Genomic DNA, 17510 nt, shown 5'->3' with positions numbered 1-17510 from the left:
TGCTGTTTTCCTGCTGTTTGTGTGTAGAGTATGATTATGTGTGAGTTAGTTTTCCACATATATTGCATGAAACTACATAGAATCCAAAATAAAGATGATGATTTGCTTTGAAATATTGGTGAAACTTCAACCATATTAAGAGCCTGTTCCTTAAAAAAAAAGAATATAACATTTTTTTAATCAGTTAAATGTAGTTTTGTGTAGAAAGTGGCAGTCATTATTGATGGAGATAAATTCACAGACATGTACCTGCACAAAGAAAACAAATATGGCCTGTTCCGTTTTGAGCAGTTGTGACTGTACGCCCTCTGCTTGGTGTTGCTCTTGGCAGCACGGCTTGGATTTCACCATACACCAGTCCTGATATGGCCTTATGCAGTGGGCTGAACTAAGAACAATAATGTCAAATTTGACTGGACATGGCAGTGTATGAATGACAGTATTGAGTGAGTCAACAGTTGAAGTTTCAAGGTGTTGAAGCATGTGGACTGATCCATAGTACTACACATCTTCTGTAAAAAAAATATATATATAAAAATTAAGGAGTGGATGACTGACCTACACATAAACTCAACGCACTGGTCAGAGCTTGAGAGCCCACCCTAGGTTTGTGTAAATCATTAACTGAAATGAAATAAAGTAATTAAACAAATCAGTTAAGTAGATACACTGAAATACATTAAATGAGACATACAGCAGGGAAAAAAAAAGCAACAGCCATCAAAATCTCAGGAATGCATAATGATAATGGTTCCCAATGTGCTACATAGTCTGCTGATAAAAGCAAAATAAAAAGATAAAAGTAATGTCTGAACTATGCTACACACACACACACACACACACACACACACACACACACACATAGAGGCATTTGTACACACACAGTCAGATGAATGACCAACAGAGAACAGTACAGTATCACACATCATACCCTTGACTGGAATTCTCAGGGGAAAGGAAAGAGGGATCAGCAAACCATTCTTAACAGTTAAAGGTTCCACAGTTTTTGGTGACCATAGGAACGGTGAATTCATTCATATCCACTGTTTCGGGGGTGGAGCCCAATCCTCTCCTTCCACTGTCAGAACGTCCCCCAACCAGTCAGTATCCATTCACACCTGGGTGGGGAGAGGGGAATTGGAGTAGAGTGCCTTTTCCAAGGAAAGCACCGTTACCAAAATGGAGCCTTGAACTCTGATCACTGGTGAAGTCCAACACCTGATTTAGTTCAATTAATAATAATAATGATATTTATATAGCGCTGAATCTTGTGCAGAGACAAATCAAAGCGCTTTCGCACCAGTCATTCACATGCATGCATTACTCTAAAACTGTAGAAACTAAAGACAAGGAAGGGCAGGCAAGGGAGGCTATTTTGGGAAGAGGTGGATTTTAAGGCCAGACTTGAAAGAGCTGAGTGTGGAGACTTCGAAGCGAAAGAGGAAGTTCATTCCAATCGCAAAGGTCCAGAGACAGAGAAAGAACGGCAGCCAACAGTCGAGTGTTTGAATCTGGGTATGCGTAAACAGAGTGGATCCGAAGCCGATCGTAGTGAGCAAGATTCAGTTCAAAATAGTTTATTGTCTGTTTCAAGAAATTAAAATATGAAATTTTCTTTCGGCTTATTGAAATGTTCTTCAATAAATATCAGAGCGATTCTGATTCCGCTAGCCATGACCTGGAGACAAACTAGTCAGAAAAGTAAAGAGTATACACATGTCATGGAAGGCAGACCAAGCAGACAGCACAAGACTCAAAGAGATGGAAAGCTGTAAAGAAGGCCCTCTGCTCCAGTAGAATTGAAGAGGAATAAATCAGTTAGACTGGGCACTAAAGATTCTGTGTGTGTGTGTGTGTGTGTGTTGGCAAAATAAACTAAAACGCTTAAACAAGGGTAAACCATGCAGAGAGAAGAGAACATAGAATTCACCTCTCTCCCACCATCCTCACTTGCATCACTTTATACAGCACTTTATACCCTTGGCTTTGTGCAGGACAGAAAAACCCAGTAAAATATGTCATGGTTGTATCCCTTGATTTTGACAGCCATGTAAGCCTCACTGAGGTCAAAATGAGGTTCGTCAAATGTACTCTGCAGCATTCCATCACACAGGAGCCTGTACAGGCAAACTACTTTTAACATGTTTTTTTATAACAAAACTACATTTAACCCTTTCACCGCCAGTCAATTTAGAGTACAAAATTCCCTTGTGGTATAAACACAGAAAAGACAGTGGCTAAGAATAGCTGGGGATTCCGCCTGCGATGTATAGAAAATATGGCCTATCCTACCACCGAACATTAAGAGCAGTAGGCTCATGGATAACAGACTAATGAATGGTCACCTTTCGGTGACATGGGTCTTCTACCACGCCTGTGCATAAATGCGAGCTTGGCGGTGAAAGGGTTAAAAAACCCAGACAAACTGCATTTTGCTATCCATAGTACTTAAAAAGCTGCTTCAGTTCAGTCATTATCCAGGCTTTCAAGGTGGGGCTACAAAAACATCGTTAAAAGTCTTGTTGTTTTAACCAACTTTTTCCCCACCCTGTGGCATATAGCATAGACAGTGGAGGGTGGGTCTGTGCTCACACCAGATAATGATGGGTGTTGCCTCATTCGCCCCTGGGAGGACAGCTATAGTTGTGTACTACTTGTGTCACAACACATTTCTCCACCTACATTTTTTTTTTTTTTTTTTTTTTTAAACATTTTAAACACTTTATTCTTATTCTTTTTTTAAAACTTTTCTTTTAATTTTGCAAAGACATGTATACAATACAGAGAACAGTATGAAACAAACAATATAAAACGAACAGTGGCATCCACTATAGAAAGTCAAAACAAAAAAAAAAAGTAAAAAAACAAACAAACAAAAAAACAGCAACGACAACATCAACAAATACAGAAAAAATGAAAAAAAAAAAACAAAAAAAACTTGTCCAATCATTTAATCAATTTTCACACATTATTGATTGCAGTAATCATGATGATTTAAGATGACATTAATAATAAAAAGACAGTTGTAACATAGCAACAACATCAATTATGTCAACTATTACAGTAATGGTATCAAGGATGAGGCGAAAGCGAGTTGTAGCATTATAATATCATGATAAGGAGCAATGAGTAGACCACTTCTACATTATTGGAAAAGAAAGCTTGTAGTTAATCACACTGTAAAGACAACAACAACAATAAAAATTGAAAAAATAAATAAATAATAAATATAAAAAATATATAAAGACCTGCTAGTACAAAGTAAGGACTATTATACAGACTGATAACTATGGAACATGCAAAATTGTGATTAGGTAACAGTTTCCATAATTGGAAGGTAACTGTTCCACTTTGTACGGAAAGCATGATGGTTCATTAGATGCATGTTCTTCGATTTTGTAACTGTATCAGAGCTGCGTTTTAAATGCATTGAGTTGTGGTGGCTGTTTATTGATTTTGCATTTGTACAGAAAGTTTCTGGCAAGTAAAATAATGAAATCTAAAATGTCATCTGTAGCAAATGTGTGTGAGTTTCCAAATATAACTAATTCTTCACATAATTGGGCATTGTATACATTATTGCATTTGTTATTAATATCAGTTTGGAAAGCAGTCCAAAATCTCTGCACAATCTTACATCTCCAAAAATGGTGTTCAATAGTTTCTGGATGTGATCCACAGAAGCTGCATTTATCATTATGAGAGATATTCATCTGTTTCAGAGACCTGTTTGTTGCAATAATCCTATGAACTATTCTTATTTGAAACCATTTTAAGTTCACATCACTTATTTTGTGTATTTTGTGAAATGTCTGTTTCCAGTTAATGTTCAGTTGCAACAAATTGTTCCATTTGTTACAGCATTTAGGGGTCATATTGTTTTTAACTAAAGTGTCGTAATAAACCTTTGTTCACTGGATATATCATTTGTAATGATTTTCTCGTCTGCAAAACACTGTCATTATCAGTTTCAATGTTCAGGGTTTTTTTTTAATATAATTTCTAACTGACCTTATGCAACCATTTAAGGTAAGAAAATTTGTTATATTTCCATGCTTTTGACTAAAATCTTCATAGGAAAGGATACTACTGTCCCCATGCACTAGATGAGAAATATTCCAGACCCCCTTTTCCATCCAATTTCTGTATGATAAAATCTTCCAATTTTGATATTTTGGTTCAGAAAGATTGGTTCTGCTAAAACTTCTTTGCTGTTTGATAGTGGGACCTTCTGACAAAATTCTTTGTAGGCTTGGAAAACATGAATCCAGAACTTATTCTTGTCATCAGGTGTTGGTAGACAGGGTCCATATCTATCAATATCTTCAATAATTGGATTGATTGCTTTTATTATTAATGTCCATTTATGGTTTGAAAAATTTAATTTATGTATCCAGCTCAATTTAAGACCTTTTATAAATTGCTTGATGTCAAACATTCCTTATCCTCCTATTCTTGTACTTGTAATTACTGTTTTTCTACTTATTCGATCCTGTTTTTTGTTCCAAATGAACTTAAAAGATGCCTTCTGCATCTCATCAATATATACATAAGGTGGATTTGGTAGAAACATCCATAACTACATGTTTTTGTTGTTTTTTTTCTGTCTGCAAATGTATTTGTTAACTATCAAAGTGGATTTTGCTACTGAATTTTGCTAGGGACTGCCATTTTGTTGCTGCATGTTCTTTTACATGCATGCTGCACACGGGACCTTGGTTTATCATATCACCTATACCACCACTCAAGGTCTGCTGGAGGGTGGGAGTGGGGACAGGGTTAGACTTCATGGACTTGAACCTGTGGACACTTATAACTTCTTTTGTTCATCGTTTGGTGCATTAATTACCACTGATGGGTTTCCGATTCACTGTTGTTTTAAAATCAGTTTTTACCTCACCATATTAAATATTTGCTGATGATACTAAACTTTACGGCAATGCACAAAATAATACTACACTACAAAAGGACTTATATAAGTTACAAGACTGGACTGATAGATGGAATCTATATTTTAACGTATCAAAGTGTAAAGTAATGCACATGGGAAGAAAAAATCCAGAAAACAAATACCATATGATAATAGAAGACACCACACAGGACATTGAAAAATGTCAAAGTGAGAAAGACCTTGACATAATTTTTGATAATAAACTATCTTTTGACATACATATACAGAATATAATAAATAAAGCCAACCAGATGATAGGGATAATTAAGAGAACATTTACCTATTTAGATAAAGATATATTTCTTAAACTGTATATAGCGTTAGTTAGATCACAAGTGGAATATGGTAATATTGTGTGGCACCCATACCTCAAGAGACAATCTATAGCTATAGAAAGGGTACAAAGAAGAGCAACTAAAATATTAAAAGAATGCAAATCTATGAGCTATCAACAGAGACTTATATACTTAAATCTGCATTCATTAAAGGGAAGAAGGCTAAGAGGGGATTTAATAGAAACATACAAAATGTTAAATTGCTATAATGAAGTCAATGTGAATAATATTTTCTAGAATGTCAGATTATGAGAATACAAGAAATTCAATGATGAAAATTTGTAAAGAGCACTGTAATGAAACCCAATGAAAAATTAATTAGCTAATAGAATTGCACAAATATGGAATGCACTACCAATCGAAACTAAACTTGCACAAAATACTAATGTGTTAAAAAAATCCTTGACATGAACATCAATTTAAAAGAAAAATTTACTGACTTTGATGAGTGATTTACAGAACATGTAAAAGAAAACATATATGTATCCCACAAATAAATGGAGACCGATATTGAAGGGGACAACAACAACAACAACAACAAAAAAGGCCGTGAGGCCTAGGCAATCAAATGCAGTCCCTACACTACTACTACTACATATACCCCCCGGCCCAATCCCGCCCGCCTTGTGGTATGTGGCACAGACAGCTCTTCTGCAGTGTGTGCTGGATCTGTCCTCACAGCAGGTGACGATGAGTGTTCAGTTGCCTCACTACGCCCTTCCTGAGAGGACAGGTGAAAATAATTAATAATTGCTAAGTTGAGACCCTGCCGGCTGCCGTGCTCTCCACCCCCACCCTCCACCTTCTCGTTCTCCAGCAACCTTCTGTCTTGACTTATGTGAATCAAAACTTTTTCTCCCAACTTCACAAGTTTTGCTATTTTGTTTTACATCACTGTTCTGTTCTTTCCCAAGTGCTGCAGAACTATCTTCGGAATTATTTTAAGTTGGCCACCGTATTGGATGGAAGAGGGACGAATGTGTCGTGAAACAGAGAGAGAATGAAATGGCAAATATAATTTTGTACCCCAAGGACTTTCAGAAATTCCTTGTTGGCCACCCACATCCGTTTTTCGCCACCTCCGTACCGCAACCGTCACGTCTGCACTCTAGTCGTCCAGTGTTCAGCTCAATGGATAAATTATTTCAAGCATCTATACTAGCTTTCATTTTTGTCATATTTAATGTATTTACTCACTTGTCTATTTATTGTTCTTTGTTTTATGTTTATATTTTATGCAAACCTAGGGTAGGCTCTCAAGGCCTTACCAGCGCTGGGTTTATGCGTAAGTCAGGTATCTGCTTTTCCTTTTTTTTTTCTTTCTACGTCCTTCAAACTGACACTGTGTTAGTCGAGTCGGCACGTCATCATAACCTCATGTGCTTATTTGTGTCAGTTCAAACACAAACGATCACGCACAGCCCACGAGCGTGCGTGTGTGGGCGGGTTATAAATCTCTTTTGGGCGGCGTGAAAACGATAGCGAAAGCTGTTTGTGCACCGTTAGTGCACCCGTCTGGTGATTGACCCCACAAGGTCGGGTGCGTCGGCTTAGGCCACACACCATTGGTAGCTTTTACATGTTCGTCAAGAGAAAGGATGCATCGCGCGGAGCACATACTTAAAACGAAGAAAGCTATATATTTGTGTCACCCTATATACTGGTGTTATGATGAAGTAAATTTAATAAATGACAGCTTTGGTTTTGTCATGGAGGCTGTAGTGGCGTGCAGCATGGTTCTTCCATTCTGTACTTGAGTCTGTGATGGAGTGTTCATTCTCTGATTAAGATCAATGCATGGTACGTGTTCATTAGGCTAGCTTATTAACACGCTCATTTTGATGTCAGCTGAAGAGAAACATTCATGCACAAGCAATAGCAACTCCCCATATTTAGACAAGGACCTTTTTCATACTAGGAATATGGTCATGGGATACTCACACTGAAGTGTGTAGAAGTAGTAGAAGTGGAAGACGATTGAGGTGGAAGATGTCCAGCGACGGGCAACAAAACTGATTGGTCCTTTGAAGGTCAAACCTTATCATGAAAGACTCGCTTTCCTTAAGTTACCTAGTCTAGAACACAGGAGGCAGCGGGGAGATATGATAAATTGCTATAAATACGTACATGGAATCTACAAGACCACAAACGAACTATTACCTACAATAAGTAAGGACAGAACAGGTAGTAGTCTAATGCTAAACAAAATACATTGTAGACTGAAAGCGCGAAGTTCCTTCTTTACTGAGTGAGTCGTTAATACATGGAACGGTTTGCCAGACAGTGTCGTGACTGTCATCTTTCAAGACTAGGTTAGACGCTCATTTGGCCAACTCTCCAAGTGTTTATGATCCAGTTTGCTATCATTAAGCCACGCATGCTAGTACACTGTTTCTAGTTGAACGACGAGCAGGCCTTCACAGGCCTCAAACGTCTGATTCCAGTTCCAGTTCAAGTAGAAATAATACTATAGCTTCCAATCCGCCTGTGTAATGACTTCAGTTATCTAATACACCTTGAAAGTAAGTAACATTACGATCTTTCATCGAATGAATATCATACATTTGATAATGGCGGACGTAACATGAAATCGAATAAATAGGCCTGCATATAGTGCTTTGTATATATATATATATATATATAAATGAAAAAAGGGGGAAAAAAGAGTTCTGAGACGTGAATTTATCACTTTTGTATTATGTATACTACAGAGGTACAGAAAAGTTAACACGAGGCAGCTCGAGATATGAAGATATATCGTTGTTACATTGTGACTTGGAGATGAACACCTGGGAAGTGGGAATGACTCAGAAGTTGGTTCCGTTTGCACGTTGTGCTTTTCGTGCTTTTGCAACTGGTGGGGTATGACTTCAAGTATGGCCACTGGAAGACAGAAAAAAAAATAGGTCGAATGACAAACAGAGCAATGGCTGTCTTTGCGTACTGTGAAACAAGAAGTTCTGTCTTAAGTGCTTCAGTCTTGTTTACTGACAGGAGTTTGTAGCTCATTGTAGGACAATGGCAGTGATGATTCGCCACATCAAGCTCAGTTTTCGCAAAACTGGGCTGGACATTATTTGTCAACATTCCCAAAAGACTTAGACCACTTGGGGTGACTGTCTCCTGTTGGGAAATCAATCACGCCTACGCTGCAAAGAAAGTTGGTTTCCAGTTTCATGCCAGCTGCAAGAAGTTAAAATGGAAGAAAAACTCAGGGAACACATAGGTCTTTTACGGGCCAAATTCAACAAACAGGGTCTCGACGTTGACAAGCTTGTGGCCATTCTGAAACGAGACCAGCTCCTGCCTCCCGAGCGTGTCATTGTTATTGAACAGCAGACGACCAGCGCAGCGAAACTGGACAGGCTGCTAGACGAGATTGTCAACGCCAAAGACAGTGTCTATCATAAATTACTGAAGGCGGTGGAGCAGTGTGTGCCGCCAGCTGTTTCCCCTGTGTTTTTGTCTCTGCCACGCGACAGCCATAGATATAATCCAACTCCGAGCACAGGTAAGCACGTAAAATAGAGAAATATTCCAGTTTTTCATCATGTTTGTGAGTGAGGGTGTCATTGTGTGCGTTTGATCAGGTGTGAGACACTGTGTTAAACTGATGTAGATGTAGAGTGAAAATGAAACTTGCACATGGCATAAAAAACCCCAACAACTCAGTCTCTCCCCTCAGTCTCTCACTTTCACTCATCCCCGCCCCCTCCTGCTTTGATTTCTTTCTCTCCTTTTTCTCATACTGTCATAGTGTGTATGGATACGTATAACGTGTGGACGGGTACGGTGGGTGAGGCACATATTATATGCATAGTGTAAAGTAAAAACAACAAAACAACAACAAACAGCAATGAAGAAAAAGACAATGAGAAAAGGAAACACACACACACACGCACACACATCCAAGGTATTTTCTGCAGCTTGCAAGTTGTTGTTTGCCACTGATTAAAATTATTTGAAAGCATTTATATTATGTGACAAGCCAAGTCATTTGTGTTCACAGTAAATTGTGCGCTTTTGTTTCTTGGAATTTGTGTGCTGAAAAGAGTCCAAGATGAAGTTGAAAGCTGGTGAAGTTTCTGAAATGTGATGGTGCACGCAAAAATCATGGAAAATGGTCAAAATTCACAAAATGATATTATTCTTTTATCTGGAAGTAGAGAGAATTCTGAATTAAACACAGAAAACAGAATTCAAGTATCTTTATTAGTTTCTGAGATACATACATTTGAGTCTCGTGATGATCACAAACGTACTTCTGAGAAAATTGGGGCAAACGAGTTCGCTGTTTTCCACTCTTGATCACCAATTCCCAATGGGAAAACATCAAAATAAAGCACTAATACTTTATATTTCTTTATAATACTTGGAAATTTAATAGAAAAAGAATCATAGAATCTGAATAACCAAAAAACTCAAATTTGATATTTTCACCCATTGTCACTTTCACAGCGTGTTGCGTGAAATTTACTCCAGTGACTTATCCATGATTTTCGCATGCGGTGGCACAAATAGACTCTGCAGGAGATTAGCTTATAAATTGATGCTATAATCTGTAATCTGATCTTACTATTCCCCCCACCCTCTAAAGGCCTGATTAATTTTGTTGGGTTATGCTCCTGGTCAGGCATCTGCTTTGCAGATGTGGTGTAGGATATATATGGATTTGTCTGAATACAGTGACTGAACAGAACTCAGTGATAAGTACTATTTGATATAATTTTTTTTTGTTTGGCTTTTTTTTTTTTTTTTTTTTTTTTGCATTTGAAGTCTAAAATCATAACTCATGTTTGCCCCTTTCAAACGAAAAAAGTTGTACAAGGCTTGAAAAGAACAATGTTGAAAACAATATATATATGATACTAAATAACATGCATGTATAAAGTTTATACCTGTAGGAGTAAAGAGACATTTGAAATGGTCATTCTTTTTTCTACATTGCCCATTGACACTATCTTCAAACTCAGAAGGACAGCCTGATTTTTTGATTGACATGTCACAAGAAATGATATGAAAATTGAAATAGCATAATTAGTGGAAAAAAAATTGTGAGGAAAAGAGAGAGAGAAATGTTGAACAATTACATTAAGCCAATACTGTTCTTGGGAGACAAAGCCATTGTTTTGAACTTTAAATTGTGTGCCTTTGTTTCAGAAAAAGTAAGTTAGTAACTGTACCTGTTTGTTGTTTAATGATAATAAAATATTACCTTTAAGTGTAACTGGTTTTCAGCCTCTCTCTAGAACTCTTTCTTGTTTTAATTTTTAACATTCAGTTTACTCATCACAGTTTGCAATAAATGTTTAGAAAGTAATTAATAAGGTACTTATTTTTTCAACACATTATAAATTAAATGTGACAACCGAGAACATGTCATATGGACCATTTACTGATTTTGCAGCCTTTTCATCATGTCTTTATTCTATGCTATTTATTGAAAATGAATTTAAAAAAAAAAAAAATCCTTAATCTAGGCTGGCTGACGATATTGTGAGAATCAGTTTCTGTCTCGCAAATAATTTGGCATAGTCAGTAGTCAGGAAATGTCTTCCTGATTTTCTATTCCACTTCAGTAACATTTGTTGTAAACACCTACACACCTACACACCCACACAAAGAATGAGAACTTGTTCTGCCAAATTTGTGACTCAGCAGTGTGTATATCACCTATTAGAATTATTGTTGCATCATTAAGCAGTTTAATTATGAAGTCATAGAGAATTTTTATTCAGTATTCTGTGATATTCTTAGAAAAGAAAAAACAAAACAAAAACAGCAACAACAACAAAACAACAACCAACCCAACAACAACAAAAGCAAAAAAATTATGAAAATGAAACGACAGAATGGCTGTCATAAGATAGTTTGAAGTCTCCCACTGTGCTTCAAGTATTACAGTCTGATCACTGATATGAGCTGGTTATTTGACTTGTATGCAAATTATGTGTCTACCTTTTATTTTGTCAGTAAACATATCAGTTGATAGATTTATTGTGTAAGTCTTTTGAATATTTTCTATTGCATCAGTGAACCTTTATTAAGGTTGAGAAAATACCTGTAGTGTTCATGAAAACATGCATACATCATGCATGCATCACTTTTAGTTCTAGTCTTCTACATATCTGACTCTGAGATATATATACACAAGGCTTATATTGCTGTTCCCTTTCTTCTTGCTGATTCCTCTCTGTCTTCCTGTCTGTCTGTCTCTCTATCTCTTAATGACACACTGTTCAAGACCTCACACACACACACACACACACACACACACATGCATGCATGCATGCACATACAAACACACACACACACACACACACATATATATATATATATAGACACACACACATGGACATACGCACACATATACATTATATATATATATATATATATATGCACGCATGCATACCCACACCCACACCCCTCCTCCCACATACAGATCCTTCTATAAACACCTGGCCTAAAATTTAAAAAAAACCCAGTCTCTCTGTAACAAAAATCAGAACACACATTATAACATTTTCCAACTCTGTTTCCATTGATGTAACCGCACCAAATAAATAATGTATTAGTTTTTACTTTCTCCTTCTTTCAGAGTATGATATGTTTATTGCATGCATGTGTGTGTTTGTGTGTGTGTGTTTCACTGTGTGTGTGTGTGTGTGTTGTGCGTGTGTGGATATGTGGTGGATGTGCGTGTGTGTGTGTGGATATGTGGCGGGTGCGTGTGTGTGTGTGTGTGTGTGTGTTTACAGAATCATGTTCAGCCTCACTGACATCAGACTCAGAAGATGATGCGATCAGAGTTCGTGCATTAGGTCTGCCAGGTGAGAATATACACTTTTTTTGCACTTTTATTAACTCCCTTTTTTGGGCAAACATTGAATAACTACTTTGGATGTTCAGCAAAACTTTGAAAAGATATGTATGGAGCTCTGTTGGTATTTCTGACAAATTGTTATTGAATAAAAAGAAAAAAAAGATACATGTCTGTTTTCTATGAATGAAAGTATTCTCAGCGTAGATCAAAAATACGCAGGTTAACTGTTATATTAATGTTATGATGAAGCACTGCATTGATATATATATATATATATATATATATATATATATTATAGAAAAAAGTAATCTGTTTAACTAATGTTATACAATATGTTTAAAGCAAAGATGCATGTCTTTTTTTGTTATTAGTTATGGTAAGTGAGCATGAAAATAGCTTTACAAGATTACTTTTTCCCGTTGTTCTATTTCAAGTGATTATTTTATTTTTATTCTGTTACTTGATGCATATATGACAAAAAAAAAAAAAAAAAAAAAAAAGAAAGAAAGAAGAAAAAGCACATCTGATAGCAGTTGCACTGCCATAGTGAACTTAAGATAGCAATTGTAGCACACATACAGACAGGTGCATCTGACACATGTACAGGTGTGCTTCAACTTTAGTGGTGTACACGCATTGTGTAGAGAGCATGGAGATCAGGACATTAGCCAAGGGTGCACACCTTCACATAATTACAGAGAACGCAGAGGTTACTGGGTTTCAGTTTGCTGAAACATTTATAGGAGACATTTTGTGTGCATTGTCAGCAGCATAACTACCTTGTGTCGGGAGGGAGCAATCAATGTATTGATTGTCACATGCCGGCTCACACTGTTAGCTGCAGTCCTAGAACTGCGTGGTGCCTGCTGTATCAGTTACGCTGCTGCAGCCTGCAGTGTGCATTAGTAGAGCTGTGCGTTGCTAAGTTGACAGTGTTGGATTCAGGTGGAGTGGAGGTGTTTTCCTCCTGAGGATTTACTATATTTTCTTTGGTGCTGTGAGACAGAACAGTGGTCCAGTGAGTCATCATGATTTGTTTGTCAAAGTTACAAAAATAGCGCTTATGCTGATGGTTTGTTTGTTTAAGCGATGACTCATTTGTAATTGTTGGTTTCACTTGGCATCTCAGAACAAAGGTTTTCAGTTTCTTGGCTTCAGATTTCAAGATCTCTGTCTCTCTCTCTTTCCCTGTCTTTGTCTGTCACTTTTGTGTTTGTAAATAAATGATGACTCTGTGTCTGTCTTGTCTACCTGGTCAGTAGGGTTTAGGATTGCAGTTTCACTCATATCATGTACAATGCTGTATTTGATTTTTTGAATATTTTTTTTTAATCCAACCTGTTCTGTATTCCGCCAAAGCTATTAGCTCTCACCTACACAGTTCACTGAAAGTAAGGCCATTCTGACACCTGTGTCAATGTTTGTTTATACCTGTAGATAACACCTGAAAACTAGTTCACAAACACAGCTGTGCTCAGAACTGAAAAACCGATTTAGAGAATAGAAGGCCTTTTCAGTTTTGGTAATGTTGACAACAGAAGTCCATGTGTTGACATCAGAAACTCGTGTTAGGTAAGTAAAGAAAACAGTGCATTATGATCTACTTGCATATCTATGAATAAAGATTCATCGATACAGTATGAATAGAAATGACTGATGTCAAAACTTCTTTTTTCTCTTTTGTGTGTGAAGTGTCATGGATAGTACTGCATGGTTTTCATAACATCCTAGTGGCATTGCAGTCTGTTTGGTTTAGACAGGCTGAATTTATTTTTCATTTACATGCACAATTTGAGCTGTAATAGTTTAAAGGTCAATTGCAAATAAGGAATAACAAAAAAATATATGTAAAAGAAGTGTAAGCACCTGCAGATCCATATTTTCAGCTCAGTATGAAGTAGATTTACTAAGACAACTACAGTGCAAAAATTTCTTCATCTAAAAAGTCTTTCAAGAACAAGTGGACATGGACCTTGATCCTTGAAAAAAAGGGGTGTGTAGTTTTTTAAGATGGTTGCTGAACAGTTGAAAGGCATACATGTGTCAAAGTGTGTATTCCGACTCAAAACTGTGTCTGACTCAGATGGCAAACCAGCACAGTATCTCCATGGCAATAACAAGCAAAAACTAAATGTCACTGCACTGCACCTGAAATAATTTATTGTTACGACATAGAGGAGTTTGTGGGCTGGAGATTGGAGAAGGAGAATATTGTGTATTATATATATTTTGATTAACACACTTTGTTGACTTACTCAGCTTCAGTTTATTTGTATTTTGTGTTATTTTTTACACATAAAATTTCTGTATCTGTGTATAGACAGAAAACAAGTCCTTGAGCTAATTATCAGGTTTGGGTATATTTAACAGACGTGAAAGAAGTGGATGTCAGAAATGCTGCACATCTTCACTTGAGCTTGCCTTTGGACTACTGTATCTTGTTTGAAGAAGACATCACACTACAAAACTGTTTCAAATGGAGAAACATTACTGAGCCAAAACACTTGACTGAGGGGGGCTTCTTCTCTGAAGACCCTATATTTTCCAGCTCTCCCTAGAGTTTCTTATCACTTACTGAAGATGTTGACTTTGTTTGAAAATCACATGTACAGGACTGTATTTCAGTCAACATCACTGATAGTCTGACTGAAAATATAACTTGAATTTGAAAGGAACAGCGACAGCAGCTGCAACTAGAATTACATACACACAACACACATGTATGCAGACAAAGAAAAAGAAAGAAATTGAAAAATGACAGCCTGCTTGTGTGCACATATATATGTATGTTAATCCAGCGTGAGTACACATGTGTATGCTATCCATGTACAGTACGTGTGCACATTTGACCTTGCTGTGCAGTTTTAAGCTTGTCTTGCTTTGCAGTCATATTAACCCCTTGACTGCTGAACCTTGGTGATCTGAAAGCAGTGTGGCAAGAGTGTGAAAGGCAGTCACTATGTTTTGTGTAGATGTCACTGATTTAATCAAACAAAAGTAATGCAATCCCAGAGGAAGAATTCCAACTAAAGAATGATGACTGACACCCTGACCTGCAAATTCATTATTATCCTAGTGAGGTGACAACCTCTTACTGACAGGCATACTAATCAGCAGTAGCCAAGGAATTAAAAAGTTTTGATTTTCTCATCTTGATATACCCAGTGTACATGTGTGGCCCTCTTGATATACCCAATGTATGTGTGTGGCCCATTTGATATACTCAGTGTGTGTGTGTGTGGCCATCTTGATATACCCAACGTGTGTGTGCCCTTCTTGATATATCCAGTGTACATGTGTGACCTTGATATACCCAATGTATGTGTGTGACCTTGATATACTCAGTGCATGTATGTGGCCCACTTGATGTACCCAGTGTATGTGTGTGGCCCTTTTGATATACCCAATGTATGTGTGTGTCCCTCTTGATATACCCAGTGTATGTGTGTGGCCCACTTGATATACCCAATGTATGTGGGTGGCCCTCTTGATATACTCAGTGTGTGTGGGTGGTTCTCTTGATATACCCAATGTATGTGTGTGTCCCTCTTGATATACCCAGTATATGTGTGTGGCCCTCTTGATATAACCAATGTATGTGTGTGTCCCTCTTGATATATCCAGTATGTGTGTGTGTCCCTCTTGATATACTCAGTGTATGTGTGTGGCCCTTTTGATACACTCAGTGTATGTGTGTGGCCCTTTTGATACACTCAGTGTATGTGTGTGGTCCTTTTGATATACCCAATGTATGTGTGTGGCCCTCTTGATATACCCATTGTATGCGTGTGGTCCTCTTGATATACCCAATGTATGTGTGTGGCCATCTCATACCCAGTGTATGTGTGTGGCCATCTCATACCCAATGTTTGTGTGTGGCCATCTCAATATACCCAGTGTGTGTGGGTGGTTCTCTTGATATACCCAGTGTATGTGTGTGGCCGTCTCATACCCAGTGTATGTGTGTGGCCGTCTCATACCCAATGTATGTGTGTGGCCATCTCAATATACCCAGTGTGTGTGGGTGGTTCTCTTGATATACCCAATGTATGTGTGTGGTCCTTTTGATATACCCAATGTATGTGTGTGGTCCTCTTGATATACCCAATGTATGTGTGTGGCCATCTCATACCCACTGAATGTGTGTGGCCATCTCAATATACCCAATGTATGTGTGTGGCCATCTCAGTATACCCAATGTATGTGTGTGGCCATCTCAATATACCCAGTGTGTGTGGGTGGTTCTCTTGATATACCCAGTGTGTGTGGGTGGTTCACTGCAGATGGCCAGGTGAAGGAGGTGCAGGGTGGCAATGGGAAACTGACCAGCATCATCTACCCCCGGCCCCATGACCACTCGGCCACCAGCACCATTCCCAGCTTCAGTGACCGCTGCTCTCCCCTGCCCCTTGTGGACGAGAGACATTCGCCTTTCGAGCTGAGTCGTAAGCAGCTGAGCATAGAGAACCGCCTGGACTGGGTACACATCAAGGTGAGTGAGTGTGTCGATGAGCTGGTGAGAGAGGTGTGTGAGTAGTGAGTGATGTTACACTGTTTTTTGAATAGTTTATGAGTTTGTATATAATCTTCTTCTTTTTTTCAATATATATTCCTGTGACTTATTTATAAAAGGTGTATTGTTCAATGCATAAAGACTCTTACAGCTGCAGGGTAAGCGCTTAACAAATGTGCATTATTATTATCATCATTATTGTTATTATTATTGGTGTGCTGGTGGGACACACACACACACACACACACACACACACACACACACACACACACACACACATGCATACATACATAACACCACAAACACACACACACACTCACTCCAACTCTCACATGCACACATGCTTATGCACACGTACGCACGCATGCACGCTCGCACACACATAGCGACACACACACATACACATACATACATGTGTGCACACATAACACCACAAACACACACACACACACACACACACACATGCACACATGCATATGTGCACGCACACTCACACACACACACACACACACACACACACACACACACACACACACACACACACTCACTCACTCACACACACACGCTTTTTTCCATATCTTTTACATCCTTTGTGCATTGTACTCTGCTGTGCTGACAGAGGCAGTTTGATGGGGCACTGGGAGAACTGGAGACCCTGAAGCAGCAGAACGCGGAGAAGATCAGCCAGCTCTCTGTAGAGGCGGAGTACTTTCGCAACCTCTACAAGCGGTCAGAGTCAGCAGTGCAGCAGGCACAGGAAGAGTTATCTGTCCTTCGTTCTGTCAAGGCCCTGAATGTCGAGCTGATCACCTCCAAACAGAACCTGATGGAGGAGCTGGAGCAGGTGAAATTTCGTTCGTTTGTTCGTTCATTCTTTTGTGTTACGTC

General features: G+C 38.2%; 1 protein-coding gene across 3 annotated transcripts in view; it reads left to right on the top strand.

The window, feature by feature from the left end:
* The first annotated feature begins 8175 nt into the window (after positions 1–8175).
* Positions 8176–17510, top strand: part of LOC143290036 (disks large homolog 5-like) — a 54443-nt gene continuing 45108 nt past the window's right edge. For all 3 annotated transcript variants that reach the window (XM_076599361.1, XM_076599362.1, XM_076599360.1), the window contains exons 1-4: positions 8176–8797; positions 12045–12116; positions 16393–16601; positions 17242–17466. In XM_076599361.1, coding sequence (XP_076455476.1) covers positions 8485–8797; positions 12045–12116; positions 16393–16601; positions 17242–17466 — 819 coding nt within the window. In that variant the 5' untranslated portion in view covers positions 8176–8484. The remainder of the gene's footprint in view (positions 8798–12044; positions 12117–16392; positions 16602–17241; positions 17467–17510) is intronic.

This window comes from Babylonia areolata, chromosome 1, assembly GCF_041734735.1.
Source record: "Babylonia areolata isolate BAREFJ2019XMU chromosome 1, ASM4173473v1, whole genome shotgun sequence".
NCBI lineage: Eukaryota > Metazoa > Mollusca > Gastropoda > Neogastropoda > Buccinidae > Babylonia > Babylonia areolata.
This window is presented reverse-complemented; position numbering and strand designations above follow the sequence as displayed.